Raw genomic sequence first — 19,508 nt, forward strand, 5'->3', positions numbered from 1 at the left:
ATTAACAGTAACATGTAAGCATGAAACATTATTAATATTACATGCAATATACGGACACTCCAGTTATGCCATCCAGAGACTGCAGTTTCAACTGTGTACAAGGACAAAACTGCGGTCTCTGGGCGACATAACCGAGTTGTCGGTATGTCACATATAGATCTGCCTTAGCCCTGGCTTAAAGGCAGTAATTTACTGTTTAATTACCAATATTATAATTATTGCTATCATTATTAAATAAAACTTAAAATATTTACTTTGCTGTGACACATCCAGTTATCACTTGTTCATTTTCCATTATGAAAGGAGGCATGGTGACATTCACTTCAAATGGAGTCTGATCTAACAATTGCGCAATAAATTACTATTCTTACATTTAAAAAAAAAATTTTTTTTAATTTTAGTGCCCTTAGCACTCATTAAAAGAAAAAGGGCTGAGGATATGAATTTTTTACTTACAATATTCTTCAACATGAATAGTTTTCTCCTCCACCTGGCCCTAAAATATATATCTTAATATAAAAGAATGCAACATTTTATAACACACATGCACAATTATATGTGTAATGTTTTGTAATCAACAAATCTTAGTATTTGAAATTAAAGAGTGCATAAAATGCAAATAAACCTCTGAAATACGCAGTTAATATACCGGGAGACTGCTAGAAACTATTTTTAATTCTATTCCTTGAATTTATTTACCTAAATTTAATGAAATTTTGAATAGGAACATTGATGCATAATGAATCTTAATTGCAATGTAAAATAAATAAAACATACAAGGGAAAATAAACTGAGTCCTTCTTAGTACGTAATGAGCCAATAAGCAGACATATAATTTATAACCAGAAAAAAAAAGTTCTCTAGATAGCTAAGTTTGTCTTTAAAATCCCTCTGTCATTATTCAGCAATATAAAAAGAAATGGGAATTTCAACTAAAATCTAAGACCAAAAATAAATAATCAAATGACAAAGTTTTAAAGGAGAACATTCTTCAATTCAAATCTTCAAGGTCATGATTTACAAAACATCTTACAAATCAACAGACTTTTAAAGACATAATTTACAAAACAGGATCATAAAAAAGTATCATTACAGAAAAACAATTATGATTGTTATTTGCAGTAGTGACGGGCAAAATCAAGATTCATACAACTAAATTATCAAATATCAAGTCATTGGATAATTCGAGGATTAGCAATCACAAAAAAATCTCTCAAAAGATTTCAGAATCAAAGTGTCTGCATGCAAAACTCTAAATATTCTCTGTCACCAACAATAGTACTTGCCTCAAATGGGTCATTTAACAAAGTTTATAGTAGATAAAGCAAATGAAAACTACTAAAGAAAACATACTCTATGGTTTCTCAAAACTATGAATTGCCCTCCCTCCTCTTTATACACACAAAAGTCCAGCACTTAGAAAAATATTATTTACCTGTGCAACAATTTGAATGGTCCAATTTCCAAACCGAGGTTGTAAAGACAGTTCATAACTCAAGCTAACAGCCCCTATAAGTCAAGAGATAAACATAAATCTTAATACATAAAAATCAATGTCCTGAGATAACATATATATATATATATATACATATATATATAATGCACAGCCGAAACCGCTGAAGCTTCAGACTTGAAATTTGGTAGGCATGTCCGCATGATTACAAAAGTAACCACTAAGAAAGAATTTTTCGAAATCTCAATTAGTTCGGGAGAAATTAATTAAAACCCCTTAATTTCTGCAAAATTAAAAACCTGTCATTGAAATTCAAATCCCTTATTTTCGAAGGCTTTCCTCCATTCAAATCATTATTCAGTACTTCATCTCAACTTTTGGTCGATAGCGAACTATAAAGTTGATATTGCTTTTGTTTCTCACGTGATTCTTCGAGGCTTTTCTCAAGTCAAATCATAATGTTTCTGTCTTTTGCTTTTATTTTTTCAAAACTAGAAACGAAGTTTTTAAGAACATCATCACAGGCGGACTATCCTTTTGAATTTAGAAGAGTGCAGTTTCCTGTTAAAATTTGCTTTGCAATAACCATTAATAAGTCACAAGGACAGACATTAAAAGTAGCAGGGATCGTTTTAAGAGAAGACTTTTTTTCACACGACCAATGTTATGTAGCTTGCTCCAAAGCCAGTTCATCAAGCAGTTTAATAATTTTAGCATCAGAAAAAAAATTAAACATGTTGCATACAAAGAAGTTCTAGCTTAAACATAGGTATAACAATAAAATGTGGATGACCTGTGTTTGCAAAGATAATAAATACTTTAAAAGGATCGTTAATAACAGTTAAAGATCGGTTAGGGACAAGGGCATATATATATAAGGAGTCCAGGGTCCCCGGGATCCTCCCCAAATTAGAAAAAGTTATAGGTAATAAGTAATTATTATAGGGGATTTTCGAAACTAGGTGCACCAAGCACTGTTAACCCCTGCTAATTTCATTACCCGAGCAATGCCGGGTACGGGAATGCTAGTTACAGATAAAAATGATGAAAAACAAATTTAATATTAGAGGCAATATCCTATATATACTATATATGTAGTATATTGCCTGTATGTGGCAATATACTATACTAGGGGGCTATCGCCCCCTGCTCGCTTACGCTTGCCAACCCCCGGAACTGCTTACGCAGTTCCTTCGGATCGCTTTATGATTTTCATACATTTAAAAGGGGACAATTACTTTGACATGCAACTCGTGCATTGGATTATTATAAAGCAAAAGTTTGCAATTCCATTATCTTTTGAGAGAAGTATGCAAGGGAACATTTTTGTACTAAAATTACAAACATAATGTAATCTTTGTTTCCTACATTTACTGAATGCAAAAGAAATTGCAGTGAAAAAAACATTACAATGTTAACACACTTAAAAACATTTCATGGACATTAACTATACTATGTTCAGTGTCAAAATATGTGTATATATATGTTTTAAAGTGTCTAACAGTTGTAAAGAGCAAGCAACTTTTGACATTCTCTGAAAGCAGTGATTTAGTAAAAAAAATGTTAGAATGGGTATTTTAAGAGTCAAGAAACCAAATCCAGTGGCACGACAGCTTATGAGGGCCAAGGCCTACTGTACTCATCTCACTCCTTTTGACCAAGGGCTCTGGGGTGCTAGGCAGATGTTCCAGTTAAGAGGTCAGCCTAACGCGGAACCCCCAGGGTTTAGTTCCCAAGCATACTTGGTACTTATTTTATCAACCCACTGAAGGAATGAACAGCTGAATCAATCATGCCCAACCCGGAGATCGAACCCGGACCTGCAACGTGGAAGGGCTACCACTGATCCTCTGGGCTTCAGAGCACTTGAATATAATTTACGAAGAAGAGAGCAGTGGGCTACGGAGTCTTTAGATGAAAGATCTGAACGCAGATTGGTCAGTAATACTGCTGATACGCTAAGGTGCACAAATGCACACCATCTTCAAATCAAGAGAATTCCTCAAGTGTTTCCGAATACATTTACGGATTGATCATGCACTTTACTGGAGAAAAAGGGTTGACCTAAGACTGATAATTATAAAACTGGAGAAAAATATTATTGTAGCACAAAAAATTATTGATTACTATATAACACTAATATTTGTCATACCTCGGATAGAATTTATTTCATTCTATAGCAACGTGCCTTTTAAATTCAAACGTAAACAATTTTCCGTTAGATTAGCCTTCCTAATGATTATAAATAAAGCAGAGGGTCAAAATGATTTTGTAAAAACAGATTAGCAGTAAAATCAGGTTTCACGATTCAATTTGTTGCTTTACTTTGCCACTGTGGTTCAGTTCTTAACATCAATGCCATTGCAAAAGCATGTGAAATGTTTCGCTCTTCAGGTCTTCACGATTCAATTTGTTGCTTTACTTTGCCATTGTTGTCCAGTTCTTAACTTCAATGCATTGCAAAACTAAGTGACATGTTTTGGCAGTGAGAGTTGTTCAATAAATTCATTTAGTCTATGTGGAATAACATAATACAGTGAAGCACGGTTTATAAGTTTTTCTTCTATTCGTTTTTATTAATTATACGTCTTCTAAATTGTTCCTGGAGGGTCTAATATACATTTTCTTTACTAATTATGCATTTTTTCATTCATACGCTTTTTTCATAGTCCCTTCAAAAATTTATAAGCGGTGCTTCACTGTATATAAAAAAATGTGGTTGGGAAAAAACTTCAGTATTTACAGCTTGCAGTTAAGCTTGACCACGAAAATAAGGCGGATGACCTTGAAGGGAAACATCATTTGTAATAGGTAGAATCTTCCAGAAAGCGCCAAATAGTAAGAGGCATGGTCTCGTTAATCCTATCTAGTGATGTAAAATACCTGGGTATTTATTTTTAGGGGTAAATACCCAGGGTATATACCCAGGTAAATACCAAAAATGGGTAAATACCCGGGTATTTATTTCAAAAATTTATATTCAACTAAAATACTTTTCTGTATGTATTCCATTATGTATATATACAATGAACCATATACAAAACAATAAAGTTTTGCCCAAAAATTGTATTTTGATCACATATTTAAAGAAATATTGTGCGAAACAGCTAAGCAATCTAATATGATATTCACATTAAATGTGTAGGATATGTCTAATCAATGTTGATAGCCAAATTTCAGATATAAAAAGTCATTCTACAAGAAGAAAAAAGTTTAACTGGTTACAAAAAAAAAAAAGCAAACGTCATTTTTTAAGGTCCTAGTCTTTTATAACCCAGTAATATGTCCCTGCATGACATCAAAATGTAACGAAGTGTCGCTCAATTTATTATTACTATTTATTTACCTATATCTTATGCAGAAATTTCCTCCAAACTTAGTTCAATTGTTCAGGTGTATTCTGTATCACACACATATATATATATATACACAAACACATAATATACATAAACATTTAAAATTCAATTAAAATTTTTAATCTTTTATTTTAGGGTTTATGTTTAAAAAAGAAAATATTCACCTTTTAATACTACCTAAATTTTTTTTTGCAAAATGCGCAATTACTAGGGGATTTACCCTGCCTTTGGATAAATACCCAAGAAAATATTTACCTTCCCACCCTACAGGGGAGCAAATGCAAATGAGCAAGGCAACAGAAAAGAAAATTTCGCTTATTTTTTTTTTTTTTGCTTATTAATGTGAAAACTGTTTCTATATTTTCCATGTTATCACTGAAAAATCAGTAAAATAAATAACACCATAGTGTCTTAATAACTTCTCAGTTTATTCTTCCAAACATCCCTCATGCTTCCTTTTTTTTTTCATTTTGGATATGACTGAAATAGATTGTGATTTTGAAATCCTGAAGTTCATAATGAATTGCTTATACTTCTCCAATTATGACATTGAAAAGAAAGATTCTTTGGTTTACAATATGTTTCTTTCATGATTTCATCAAGTCTTTCAATAAAAAATATTATAAACTGTAATACATATGTATATATCAGTTTTACCAATTTTTTCATATTTAGATTTAAAAAAAAAATTTCATTCACTTTTTTGCAATTTTTTATAAAATACCCAGTTTTTGGTTATTTACCCAGGCCTTGGGTAAATACCCAGGTAAATACCCAAAAAATATTTACCTACCCGCTGGGTATTTACCCGATCCACATCACTAATCCTATCTATTCCAAAATAACAAACAACCTATCACAAATGATGTTTTTGCATTGAGGTCATCCACCTTCTTTTCGTGGTAAGGTATAGCAGGGCTGTGAAGTTGGACTGGTTTTATGGTAAAGGAGTCAGAGTCGAAGGTTTAAAATTTCAAGAGACGGAGTCGGTAATTTTCTCTGAAAATTCGCAGCTCTGCCAATATTTGCGGAGTCACAGCCGGGGTCGGACTAATTTTGGGTAAAGGAGTTGGAGTCTCTAAAAATCTTGTAGTCAGAGTAGGACATTTTTCCTCTGACACTGCAGCCCTGGTAAGTAGGGAACTTTATTTTTTGTAAGCAATATGATTAAGGGAAAACCTTTCGACATCAACATTAACTTTGCAAACTATTTTTTTAAAAAAAGAAAAAAATCATAATACTTCTCTGCATACACGATAGAAAATTTCTGGGTTTTCAGATACTATGACTCTTGAAGGCCTTACATATGACATGTCTATGACTGAAAAGTGGTTTTGTCAAATCTAAAAAAAATTGTATCAAAAGTTTGACCCTGTGCATTACTTATAGTCATTAGGAAGACTAATCTAACAGGAAATTGTTCACGTTTGAATTTAAAAGGCACGTTACTATCGTATAAAATAAGTGGTATTCGAGGATAAGTATCAGTGTTATTATTAGCATTCTTTTTTTAAAATAAAATACTATTTCCCTCCAGTTTCATTACTATCACTGTTATTTCAACTCTTTTCTCCAGTAAAGTGCATGATTATACCGGAAATATGTTTGAAAACACTTACAGAACTCACTCGATTTGCAATTCGCGGTTCACAGCGTGCATTTGCGCACCTAATCCTATCGGCAGCATTGCTTACCGATCAGCGTCTAAATCTTTCATCTAAAGACTCCCAAGCACACTGCTCTTTTCTTTGTAAATTATATTCAAATGATCGAAAACACTCATTCAAAAATCAAAATTCTAACGCTAGACATCTAACAGTAGAAGCGAGTCTGCAGCACTTGTAAACAACGATCGTAAACACGTAAACAAAGCGGTTCGTTGGCAACGGAGAGAAAGAAATAAAGGCTTGTTTTGCGCCACGCATAAGCGTTTTATATATATATATAGATAATACCAGTTATGCCATTCAGAGACTGGTTTCGACTTTGTAATGGACTCATCAGTCTGGAACAGACTAGGACCGTATCCAGAGCCGCCCCCCCCCCCCAAACCCGAAATGTTTTGTAACGTAAAATAGAAGAAAGGTTTATTTTTTTTACTTTCTAATGTTAGAATTGGAAAACAACAAAGTTTTTGAGTCTTAATTTTGTAACTATTAAATGAGTGAACAATTTGAAGAAATACAGAGAAAGCAATTCTAATTCTCATTAACTGCAAAGCATACTTGAAATTGAGACTTATTAGGATTTGATGCTTTCTTTTCTACTTCAACTCATGGCCAAGGCAGGCCCTTTGTCAGTTTGGTAGACTTGCACTCCCCCCCCCCCCCACCCCAAAACAAAAACTCTTATAAAACTTACAATACATTGATTTTAAGCCGGGGACTCTCCAAGGGACGGGGGCCCCTCGTTTCCGATTAGATTAGTATCTGGTTACCAAGATGTACCAAATTCAGCTCTTTGATACATCCTGAGTAACAAATGCTAACCTGATTCTCACGTTTTTTGTAGCATATTTTTCCAAGATAATTTTTCGTGACTGATATGTTTCATGTCTTGCCATTTACTTAACAGGAAATTCAGTACTTTTGTTATTGCTTGTTTTTATCTTACTTTTACTGCAGACTGTCAGTATCTTAAGCATAAGAAAAAATATAACACCATCTCTACTCTATTTCATTTTCTGCACTCTTGTGATTGAAAAAAAAAATTGAGAAATATTTCATTATAAAATTCTTTCAAATAGTTGTTTTAAACTTGTACCAGGTGTGTCTTACAAAGTTATAACCATTTTGTAAGACTGTGCAATCAACAACTGGAAAGTGCAAATGAAGTCCTTTAAATAACTTCAACTGTTCTTGAGCCTTCGAAAATTATTTAAGTTTTTGAAATTCCTTGAAAAGTACTTTAATTTTATCTCTTATCAAGAAATTAAAGTATGAACTATCCTAATGGCCAGAATATTACTCTTTTGTTACTTATTTTCTGAATCTCTACACTATTTCTTCTAAACCATTTGGTACAATTCTTACTATTGGGGAACTGGATGCAATTGGGGACAGGGGGGGGGGGGGGATAATGGGGAAATGATCAAAAATAAACTACACTAAAAGCAGATATGAGCAAGTAACTATGTGCTTCTCTTTTCTCCTCCCTTGTTTTTATTATCTGTTGATTAATGTCAACGATTTGTCGAAAAAGTAATTTTTACTTTGATTGATCTTGATTTGCAAAAGAATGCATACATTTTAAAAGGTTTTGTTTGCCTATTTTTCTTCATATTTTGTAGTCTCAATTACCCCTTATAAGTCCTCAAAATACAGATTTTTATATCTATTTTTTAAAACATTTCACGGAAGAAATTTTTTGACCCCCCTCCCCCCGGACCCCCTGGAATTATGGATATTTTACAACTCAATTAAATGGCCACTCTCCTGTTATCTTTACTGCTACAAAGGTGAATAAAAAATTAATTAAAAATAAAAACAGCAGAAAGCATTCAAAAAATGAGACAAAAACATGAGAGTATCAGTAAAAAACACACATAAGGGGAGGAATGGTCTGTGTGTATGTGAGTGTTAGGGAAATATGCGAATCCGGGTCCGTCCCGAAAAAAAATCCTGGATACAGCCTTGGAATTGACAATAACCAAGTTGGAGTTAGATGACATTTCATTGAATATGAGAGTGCCAACAAACTGGTAGCTAAAGTAAATTTAGCACACCAGCAAGAATCCGCAGCACTGGAAAGCTCCAACTTGTCAATTGAAGGCAAAGTTTGGATGTTAGGTAATGATAGTAATATACAATAAAAATATGCAAAATATTAGTCATTAATTCATGAATTTTCTCGACATGGCTTTTCAAAGCAATCACCACCAGCAATAGTTCAGACGACAAAAACAAGAGTATTAGAAAAACTGCCAATCCTTTAGATGAAATAAATAGGAGCATCAGAAGGAAAAAAAAGGAATCCTGTAGGCTTAAATGGGAGCAAGAAAATGTAGAATTTAAAAATAAGACTCTTATATTCCAGTTTAATTATATTACTTTGTATAACTTTTCCATTCAATGATAAGTTGTTGTAAAAACACTTTTAAGCATTGTGTTACTTTAACTGGGGGTTTGCAAAAACAACACCCTTACCAAAAAAAAAAGATTACAAATTCTAGCTGGGCCCAGAGCCTGTTGCTGGTCGTCACTTTTGTATTTGTATTTGTATTTATTTAAAAAAAAAACTGATTAAGGTTTTAAATTGAAAAATTATTATTTCAAATGAAAAATTGTTACAATTAAGAGCACTTTCACTTATATTTTAAACATTCCTTATCAAAAAAGCAATTATAATAAATACAGAATTAAAGTCAAGTTAAAATAAATTGTTAAAATAAAACAAAAGATGAGTAGATTTAAAGGAGCAAATGTTAAAATAGCCTTCAACTTTTAAATAATTTTAATATTTACAGCACACAAAAGAATTGAAAACTCAAAAACAATTTTCTGTGAAGTATGCATTGGGCACAATGTTGGAAAGTTTCTAGAAACAGATTTTTAAAATTTGGTTAAGGAAAAGTCTTATATAGGTCACTTCCTTCAATCTAGTAAGTTTTAGAACCAATTTTTCAACAAAAAAGAGGATTTTCCAAAAGAATTTAATTTTTCTGGAAACATATGCACATTCGGAATATGCAAAAAAATCGGAGAGAAATGAAGAATTTGGCAGCTACGGCTATTAAGCAAATCAATTCTTACCAAAAACAAAAGTCGAAAATAGGTTATTCCATCATATAAGCTACTCCCCAATTGCTGTTTAAAAGCACAAGAGTGGATAACTCTACTTTAGTGGGGTCGTGGGCACTTGGAACAGCTTACGGGAATAGGTGGTAATGAGCAAGGGGGTGGATAACTTCAAGGTGGCCACTGAGGGTCTTCACTGAGGACTAATTAACTGACTAGGACCAGCCTAGCTGGGCCCAGAGCCTGTTGTTGTCGTCACATTCGTATTTGTAATTGCAAAACAAAAGGCAAAGGAACTGTTTCTTTTCATAAAAAGATGGTGAAAAGTAAATGAAGAATAATAAAAAAATAAAAAAAGTGGGTTTCAAGATAAAAACAAATACGGTGAAAGAAACCTCAAAAATTTTCGAATGGAAACTTACATTGGAAAAAATCAAGTATCCAAAAAAATAGCAATGGTGGAAATTTGTTACTTTTCAGCCTTTTTTGGATTGAAAAAATCTCCAGAGTCACCTACAGCCTAAAAAAAGTCACATTTAAGTAGCCTGTGGCAACCCTGTCTCTGGTACATCACTAAAGCAGATCATGACAAAGCTAAAATAGGAGCCTACTTTTTTCAATTGAAAAAAAAAACATGTCTGGAAAGGAGGATAAATTTTTGAATTTAGTAGATTTGTCTTTGGGGACCAGTTCTGTAACTGGTGGATTTTTTCAAGTTGCTACACATATCCTAATACTATTCATTAGAGACGTACCGAGTAGCACTTTGGCCGAGTAGCCGAGTACCGAGTACTCGGCCTTTTACTACTCGGCCGAGTACCGAGTTACCGAGTAACTCAGCCTTTCACTACTCGGCCGAGTGTCCCAGTACCATTTATGTTGAAAGAAGGACCACCGACATACACCGATGAATTTTGAACTTATTGAAATAGTAGTATAGACCTCCTTGTCCATATAATAGTTTTTAAACTAAATTCCTGCTGAAATTTAACTACAAAATTTTGCAAAAATAATATTGTTTAAATTAAAAATGAATAAATAAAAGGTATGACTTATCAAGTTGGAATTAAAACAAATTATACAAATTTGTTCATTATAGGTCTAGTTCGCTAAACATAAATAATTTTTAAAAGCAAAAAAACCAATGTGCAGGAACACTGCAGACACGTTTTTCTGTGTTACAAGGATCGTCTTTTCAGTGCATAACATGTGAACTAAAGACTGTAAAGGCATACGACAAAAAATTTGACTTTTGCTGAATGCCTTTAAATCAACGAGCTCACATTTTGTGCATTGAAAAAGAAATTCCTCGTAACGGTAAAACACGTGTCTGCAGTGATCCTGCACTGTGCTTCTAACGTTGTTTTATTTCCTTTTATTTTTAAAACTAAGGTATTTTTATATATCTTATAACTAATTTTAGTTTGTAGCAAAAATTCCATATTTGCACAATTTTCAACAAAAAAGTTTTATTAACTTTTGAGACATTCGAACCAAGATTTATTTCATTGAAGTATTTCAAACTTCATTATTCTCAAAATTTAAATTTGAATTGTAAATGGTTGCAGAAAATTATATATGCTTGAGCTTTTTTGTAAATTTTAATGTATTCAATTTTTTGCAACTACTCGGTATTGGCCGAGTATCTGATCAAAATTTGGCCGAGTACCGAGTACTCGGCATATTGGCCGAGTACCGAGTACTCGGTACGTCTCTACTATTCATATTTCTTCATTTATTGTTACATAATAGCAACATGATTTTCCATTTTGACGGCCGGAAAACTCACCAATGGCATCAACCAGCAACTTGAAATGTCTCAAGAGGAAACAAATATGGGATTACATATTCACTTTGAAACGTATAATTAATAAGCTAAACTAAATAAATGTTACGAAAATGAAAAAAATACTGACCAAGATTTGTCTGCCTAGATAACCATCTGCGCATAACAGTTCTTCTAGGGTCGAGGATGAACACATCAATGGCATCTGAAAACGCCTTTAAATCGGTAGTGACTGGTATGGCACGAAAATAAACTAAAGATAAAGGATAAAACATACAATATATGAGAAAAATAAAATATTTAGAAACAATTCCAAAAAGGACTCAAATACCAAATAGAACAAGTTTTATTCATAAAAAATTCATTTTGAAAAATGTAATACAAGATCTTTTTTTTCGGATAATAAATATTAGTATGTCATAATTCAAATATCTGATGAGAACATCACATAACTTTCCTTTACATCTATTAAACTATGTTCAGTACATACAGTCGGACCCCGATTTAACGAATTCACCGGGACCCAAACTTTTATACCTTAAATCGGGGTGTAAAATTTTTTTTAAAAAATGCACTTACCTTATCTAAAACCTCTAATAAGCAACTGCACAAAAACATCCATAATTCAGAAAGTGTGCACCGTTTATTCAGCATTCCATGACTTATTACAAGCTAGCTAATTTGAAAATTTAAACTAGTAAGTAATAGATGTTTGACAATTTCCTTGATTCTTGACTCGAAATAGTTCTCTTTTGATTTTATGGACAGAGTAAAATACAGTCTTTTTTTGCAGCATGCAGCACGAGATATGATTTTATAGTTTCCAGGCCATGTAAAGCACTTGAAAAAGGAAGTTTTAATTGGAGTTTCACTCTAGCTTTCCGAATCAGAATCACTATTCGTTGGTTGCCCTCTCGCCCACGCCATTCAAAAATCGCTGATTCCAAGAAAAGTCTTTCTATTCCTGACAATATGGATGTAACATTTTTAAAACAATCCAATGTTTCTTAACTCAAATTAACAAAAAAAAAAATTTCCGCTGTTGAAATAATTTGTTATTTTGGGGATTATTATTCGGTAAATAGGGGGGTTTGCCTTCATTTTAGTCGATTAAAAAGAAAAATTCCCTAAATCAAAAAATTCGTTAAATAGAGGTTCACTAAATCAGGGTTCCACTGTATTTAAAAACTAAAGTGAACATGGTCGTAGCAATAACATGAAAATTATATATTCGTTGATGTCGATGTTATCACTTCCTAGGATATTGTGGCTCAACTTAAAGCAAAAGCAGATGAAATAAATAATAAAAGCAGCGAGAATAACGTAAATGCGAAGAATTTCAAGCTGAACATAAACTACCTAAACATATTCAAAGGCTTGTAATTCACAAAAAAACTTCAAACTTTTTTGCAGCTAGCGATACAAGTAACAACAATTTGTGGGCAATAAATATTTATCGAAAAACAATAACAGAAGAAAGAGATAACAAGATGATTCAAAACAAATTAACCAACTTTTTTGTTAACGTAAATAAATAAGAAACTACCAAATAAAGTACAGAGTTCCTCCAGCTTAAGTAGGGTCATGGAGAAAACGAGTCCAGTAGTAAATTAGGGGTGAACAGAAAGAATGTTTACCAGTAGTGTACAATCAGCTCTGTGCATACTTATACTGCTGAGACCTACTAAATTGTATCTGTCTTGCCTTTCTTGATGGGCTTAAGGTGAGGCAACAGAAATTTTTTTTATAATTTTCTCACAGACCAGATTTTTTCTGACTCAACCATTTTTATAATTTTCTCACATACCCGTTTTTCTGAGTCAACCATCATTCATTTGTAATAGTCATAATGAAAGTAAAGGCCAGTATAACAGCAAAACTCAACAGCTAGTAGTTTTTCGTGTAACAATTGAAATAAAAATTTTAGATTTCGCTTGTAATGAGAATAAAAGCTTAGTGAAATCACAACAATATCCAAGTCCATTTTTTTCCATGAAATTTAACAAAGAAATGAGGATAAAACAAATAAGGATGCATACAGTCAAGACAGTCGATAAATATGAGATTTTTTTTTTGTTTAATGTACTTACTAGTTTCTCCTTGAGTATAAATAGGTTTATCTGTCTGAATAAAAATAGTCATTGACCTCTGTGAATAAACAAGCTCTGATTCATTGTAAAATGCAGTTCCTCCAACAAGGACTCCATGAATATCTCCCTCTATTCGTAGTTTATAAGATCCAAAAAGACTAGTAGGAGGTATCTAAATGAAAATTCAAGCTTATTTAATACACAAATAATATTTTTAAAAAAAAATTCATTAAACATAAAACATTTAAAAAAGAAAATAAAGTACAATTTTAAATCTTGAAAATTCAATTTTACTGGGATAAACTTGAATAAAAGACGAAAATTCTTTTCATTAATAAAATTGAAGTTCTTCAAACGAAAAAAAGCTCTTTAATCTTCTACTGGTGAGATGATTTTTCTTGTATCATAAGTAGTGAGGTTGGGTGCATGGTGTATGTAACTTGAACTATAGTGCAATTGACAAAATTCAGCAAATCAGGGTTCATACTCAATTCGGATGAAAAAATTCCATGACTTTTCCAAGACTTTCTCATGACTTCATAAAAATTTTCATGACCTTGTTAAACAAGGGGAATGGTACTATTTAATGTCAAACTTGACAAGTTTTTCGGAAGTGGGCATTAGCAAAACTTTTACATGAATGCCACTACCTCATCAAAGCACTTAGTTGACTCAAAAAAATCAGTGCACTCTGCAGAAACTAATAAACTATTTTTATTTATCTTTATCATATAAACTTCAATTAAGTAAAAATATAGTGGATGCAACATAGTGATGTTTAAATGCCTAATGATTATTTAATAAATAGGGCAAAATAGTAATAAATGGGACAAAAGAATAAGTTATTACTAAGTTTCCAATCGTAAATTTACTTTAAAAAATATTGCCATTTGGTGTCAACAGTACTTCTAATCATCCATGTAACTTGACGGTTATTTCATTCATTGAAGTAAAGTCATGTTTATCAGTAAATTCATTTTTCTAAACCAGATATTGCAACTGGCCACATGGATTAATTTTGTGAGCTGAACGTTGGGCACCACTGTTCGACTATTAGAATTCTCCTATTTGTATGTTCTATCGCCTGACTAAAGTCTTCATTTCCTAAAGCTTTCAACGAATTAAGATAAATTCTGACAATTACAAGTGGTTGAAATAACCTCTGATGCAATTAAATTATACTTTTTGAGTGGGCGTGGTAAAATCAAGAACATGCTAAACCCACTACTACAGAATATAACATATAAGTTCTAAAAATAATGGTGAATTCAAAATTAGGGATGTTTCAGCAGTAAAATCACATTACAATAAACAGGTGGGCGGCTATTACAGAAGCGGATGCAATAGGATTCCTAAACTCTGATTCGTTTTTGAGATCGTTCAATTTTCGAGTATTAATAGCTTTTACATGCAATACGGTTGAATCACTCAAAAGTTTTAATTCTCTACTGTTCTTTATTACTGCCCAAGACATTTTTCCATGACTAAAAATAAATTTCCATGACTTTTAATGAAAATATTAATTTTCCATGACTTTTCCAGGTCTGAAATTTGTTTATTTTTTTTTTATGACTTTCCAGGATTTCCATGACCCGTACGAACCCTGGCAAATTAAAGTAAAAAAATATTTAATGATCATTGATTTCATCCAGAAACTTTTAAAACTCAGCACTGAATCATATTTTTAATATTTTCAGTCTTCATAACTTGCAATACATATTCATAAATAAATTACTTTTATCGACCAATGCTGGTTAACAGGGTTCATACTCTATTCGGATGAAAAAATTCCATGATTTTTCCAAGACTTTTTCATGACTTCAATAAAAAATTTCATGACCTTGTTCACGAAGAGAATAGCACTATTTAATCTCAAACTTGCTAATTTTTGGAAATGAGCTTTAGCAAAACATCTACATGAATGCCACAGCCTCATTGAAGCACTTACTCGTAATGTAAAAAATATAAGTGTACACTTAAAAAACTAAACTATTCCTATTTGTCTTCATCATTTAAATATAAGTAAAGTAAAAATGCAGTGAAACAAAAATTATGATGCTTAAATGTCTATTTTTTTTTATAAACGGGCAGAATGATAATGAATGGGACAAAGGTTGAATGAGTCATCATTAAGTTTCAATAAATTTGCTTCAAAAGTTGCCTTTCAGTGTCAACATTGCATTTAATCATCCACCTAACTTGACAGTACTTTGGTTCTTTGAAGAAAAGCCACATAGTTTAGTTCTTTGTTTCTAAACCAGACTTTTTTTGAAAAAAACCATATAGTAATGTTTTAGAATGCATATAAATTAATAGATTCAGAAATTCCAGAACATGTGTAATTTCTAACATTGAACGTAGCAGTGGGTCGCATGGATTAGTTTTGCGGGACATATGTTCGGCACTACTGTTTTAGAGCATTAGAATTCCCCTTTTTCTATATTCTATCACCTGACTAAAGATTCAAAACCTTCAACAAATTAAGATAAACTGTGATAAATTTAATAACAAAGTTCTTACGAGTGATGGAATGGAACTTGGATGCAATTGACTTGCTTTTTTTTAAGTGGGCGTGGCAAAACCAAGAACGTGCAAGTTCGCTACTGGGGCATTCCAAGGTATTTGGCTGTTACGGACTCTACACTTCATAAGGATGTTTTAGCCTCCTTCTCATGATTAGTGCAAATAGTAAAATTAAACTTTTTGTAAATGATTAGTCCTGTGTGTAGTTATGTCATAACATTGAAAAAAGTTTAGATTTGTGTTGAATTTCTAAAGATATAGGAAGATATATAGCATGTTACGGACTCTACGCTAAAAAGACATGGAAATTTTTGCTTAAACTATCTTCAAATTTTCTGTGAAAGTAATAACTACTCTTACCTAATGAAGGTTTTCCACTATGTCTCAGTTTATCTATAATACATTTTAGCACCAAAATATTTTTTAAAAAGGTAAAAAATATTTTTTACGGAATTATTTACTGAAGAACTGCAGGATTATGAACATGTTACGGACTCTACATATTTGTCACGTTCGAGTATTGTTTGAATTATTGTTTATAGAGTGTAAACAACAACAATACTACTCATTGTTCAATACTTACAATGATAGAATAAACTGTTATGACTATTTCTTCATCATATATGTGAAAGGTGCCCACCTGGGAGGGGGGGGGCATGCCACAGACTGTGCCATTGAAGTTTTTTTAGGGGGTGTTTTGAGGGGTATTTTTCTCATTTTTGGGGAGAGGTTTTTGATGTTATGGGGGAGGGGGGTCTGTGGGATTTTTAGGGGAGGTGCACCCAAGCTCTAGGGGGAGGGGGGGGGTACCAGATTTAAGGTGGCCTCTTGTTGGAACAGACCAAGTGATATGTTTATTTCTTCAGTCTTGAATTTGATATTAGAAAAGATAGGTTTTAATGCAAATTTCACTTACAATTCAACTTTTATAGTAGAACTTTGGTTATCTGAAGTGATCAATACCGGACCACCTTTAGTAAGTTGAAATTTCTAGATAACTTTTTTTGGGGGGGGAAGGGGGGGGGACATGTTAGGAAGAAGATGTTTTTAAGTCAATACTTTTTAAATTGCATTTTTAAAGTTAAGTTAAATTTTCTGTTAATTCAATTTAAAAAGGCAAAATTTTTTGCTTCATTAAATAATTGCGTTTAATTAATTAAATGTCAAGTCTCAGTCATGTATGGCACGAAAGAGCTTATATTTTTGTTTAATGGCCTTAATATTAATGTACTAAATGGCATCTGACATGCCTTACTTTGTTCCTTTATTTGAACGTGAAAGTGATTTTTTTCTTTCTTTTTTTTTTGTACAATATATACTCGTATTTTATACTGGAAATTTTTCAAATGTCACACTGGAAATATACTGAAATTCGGGATCACCAGATCAGTCAACATCCCATAAGATAATAGGGTAAATTGGGACTTGTTAGACTGGCCTTGATAATTTTAATACCTTTTTTTTTTAATTTATGACCAACAAAAAGTAGTGCCTATAATTCTACAATTCCTATAATGAAATCATATTGTACAGTTATTTTGAACAAATTTCAGAAACTGTTATTTTGCTACTTTTAATTGATTAACTCTCATAACTAAGCAACTTTATTTTTTAAATGGTTTTCATGAAGAATGAAACAATAAATTGAATTCCTCTCTTAAAATAAGTTTTTTTAGTTCTTAAGTATTAGCAGTTTATTTTTTGTTGTAGGGAAAAAATCAGGACAACTTTTTTCAGACCAAGTACCTGGGGTATGTTGCTTCACTTTTAGAAAACACACAAAAACATTTAGAACAATTAAAAAAGCAATACTCCAGTATTAGCAATAGTAAAGTTGCTAAAAACACAAATTGTGCTGATTGTTAAAAAAGTAACAGTAGATGTTGGTCAATTTTAATTATATTGATCTTTAAACTTTGGTTTTTGATTCTAATCATAAAACATTTGTTTGGTACAAATGTTGGATAATATTTAACATTAAAATTGTAATAGAAGTTGGTTTTGTAATGTGAGGACTCCAGGACTGTGGCAGGTTGGTTCACTTCACAAAGTTCTCTTAAAGTATTAATGGGGGAAAAAGGTAATGAATTGAAAATTTTCTGGGGTGGTGAGAAATATTTAACTCATGGTAGAAGATAAAACTATGAATTGAAATTTATGATGAGATAAAAAAAAAGAAGAAGAAAAGTAGAGAGCCAGACCAATGTGCCCTGACTCCCCTTATACACTTACTTGTTCAGTCAAAATTCTTCTGAAAGTCAAAGTTTTTTTTTTTAAGTATAAGTTGTAATTTACTTTAAAGGGCTACTTTTTTTTTTCCTTGTGCAGGCTGTTCAAACATTTTGGTAAAGAAAGAACTGTGTTGAAACGGTTGCCAAATGTGGAGTCCGTAACGTTTTGTAGAGTCCGTAACCAAATTTAGAAAATTAATTAAAAATACCGAATTTAAATAATCATGAAACTTATTTTAGAATATTGTAACACCATAGGTGAAGTTAGAAAATATTCAATTTAGTGATATAAAAATGCATAAATAAAAATTTTAACAAAACTTTTCTTCTAATTATTGTTACGGACTCTACAATCACCATTTTCACAAATTATAATTTTTTAACGAATCCACTTTTTGATTAAAATTATTATATGTATTAGAGATAATCCTTTACTTTATTTGTCCCAAGCACCAGTTTTGGCTTGAAATTCGGTTCAAGTCACTACTGAAGAAAAATTCAATGTAGAGTCCGTAACGTTAAAAGTTGTATTTTTGATGTTTTGATTGCGATTACATGAATAATATGAAGTAAATGAAGAAAAAAATATGACATGCGTGTCCTTTGGAATGTGCTTTTTTAATATATATAAAAATTTTAACCTTTTAACAAGTTTTGTTACGGACACCCCTATGTCACAAATACCTTGGAATGCCCCTACTACAGAATATAAAACATAGGAAGTGTTGAAAATAACAGTAATTCAAAATAAGAGATATCCAAATAGTAAAATCACATCGCAAAAAAGGCAAGAGGCTGCAACAGAAGTGGATACAATGATTTTTCAAAATTCAGGTTTGATCTTAGGATCTTCCAATTTGCCACTTTTAATAGCTTTTAAGTGCTATACTGTTAAATCACTCAAAATTTCTAATGCTCTTTTAGTTACTGTTACTTTATCTCTGTCCAAGATATTTTTCCATGACCTGAAAAAAATTTCCATGACATTCAATGGAAATTTCTATTTTCCTTGACTTTTCCAGGTCTGAAATTCACTTATTTTTTTCCCATGACTTTCCAGGATTTCCATGACCCGTACGAATCCTGGGGTTAAAGACCAAGAAGAATAACAGGATGTTCTTTATTCCAACTACAGCTAAAGTATAATTTGTTTCTCTGACTAACAAGCAACATGATAGGGTTATTGCTGGTGGGGGGGGGGGAGCGCTTGCAGACGTCCTGGTTTGACCTGGACAGTCCCCGGTTTCAGACCCAATTCTGGTGCCCCGGCCATGCATGTTCCGGTAAAAGATAAATTTGATTATAGATGACCAAAAAATGTCTAAATAAAAAA

At 32.2% G+C, this 19,508-nt stretch overlaps 1 protein-coding gene across 1 annotated transcript in view; it reads right to left on the bottom strand.

The window, feature by feature from the left end:
* Positions 1-19,508, bottom strand: part of LOC129218907 (CD109 antigen-like) — a 69,125-nt gene that overhangs the window by 44,949 nt on the left and 4,668 nt on the right. Inside the window, 5 exon segments of the mRNA XM_054853229.1 lie at positions 255-339; positions 457-496; positions 1,436-1,509; positions 11,462-11,584; positions 13,422-13,593. Of these exon segments, the coding sequence (XP_054709204.1) occupies positions 255-339; positions 457-496; positions 1,436-1,509; positions 11,462-11,584; positions 13,422-13,593 (494 nt within the window).

This window comes from Uloborus diversus, chromosome 1 (genome assembly GCF_026930045.1).
Source record: "Uloborus diversus isolate 005 chromosome 1, Udiv.v.3.1, whole genome shotgun sequence".
Lineage (NCBI taxonomy): Eukaryota > Metazoa > Arthropoda > Arachnida > Araneae > Uloboridae > Uloborus > Uloborus diversus.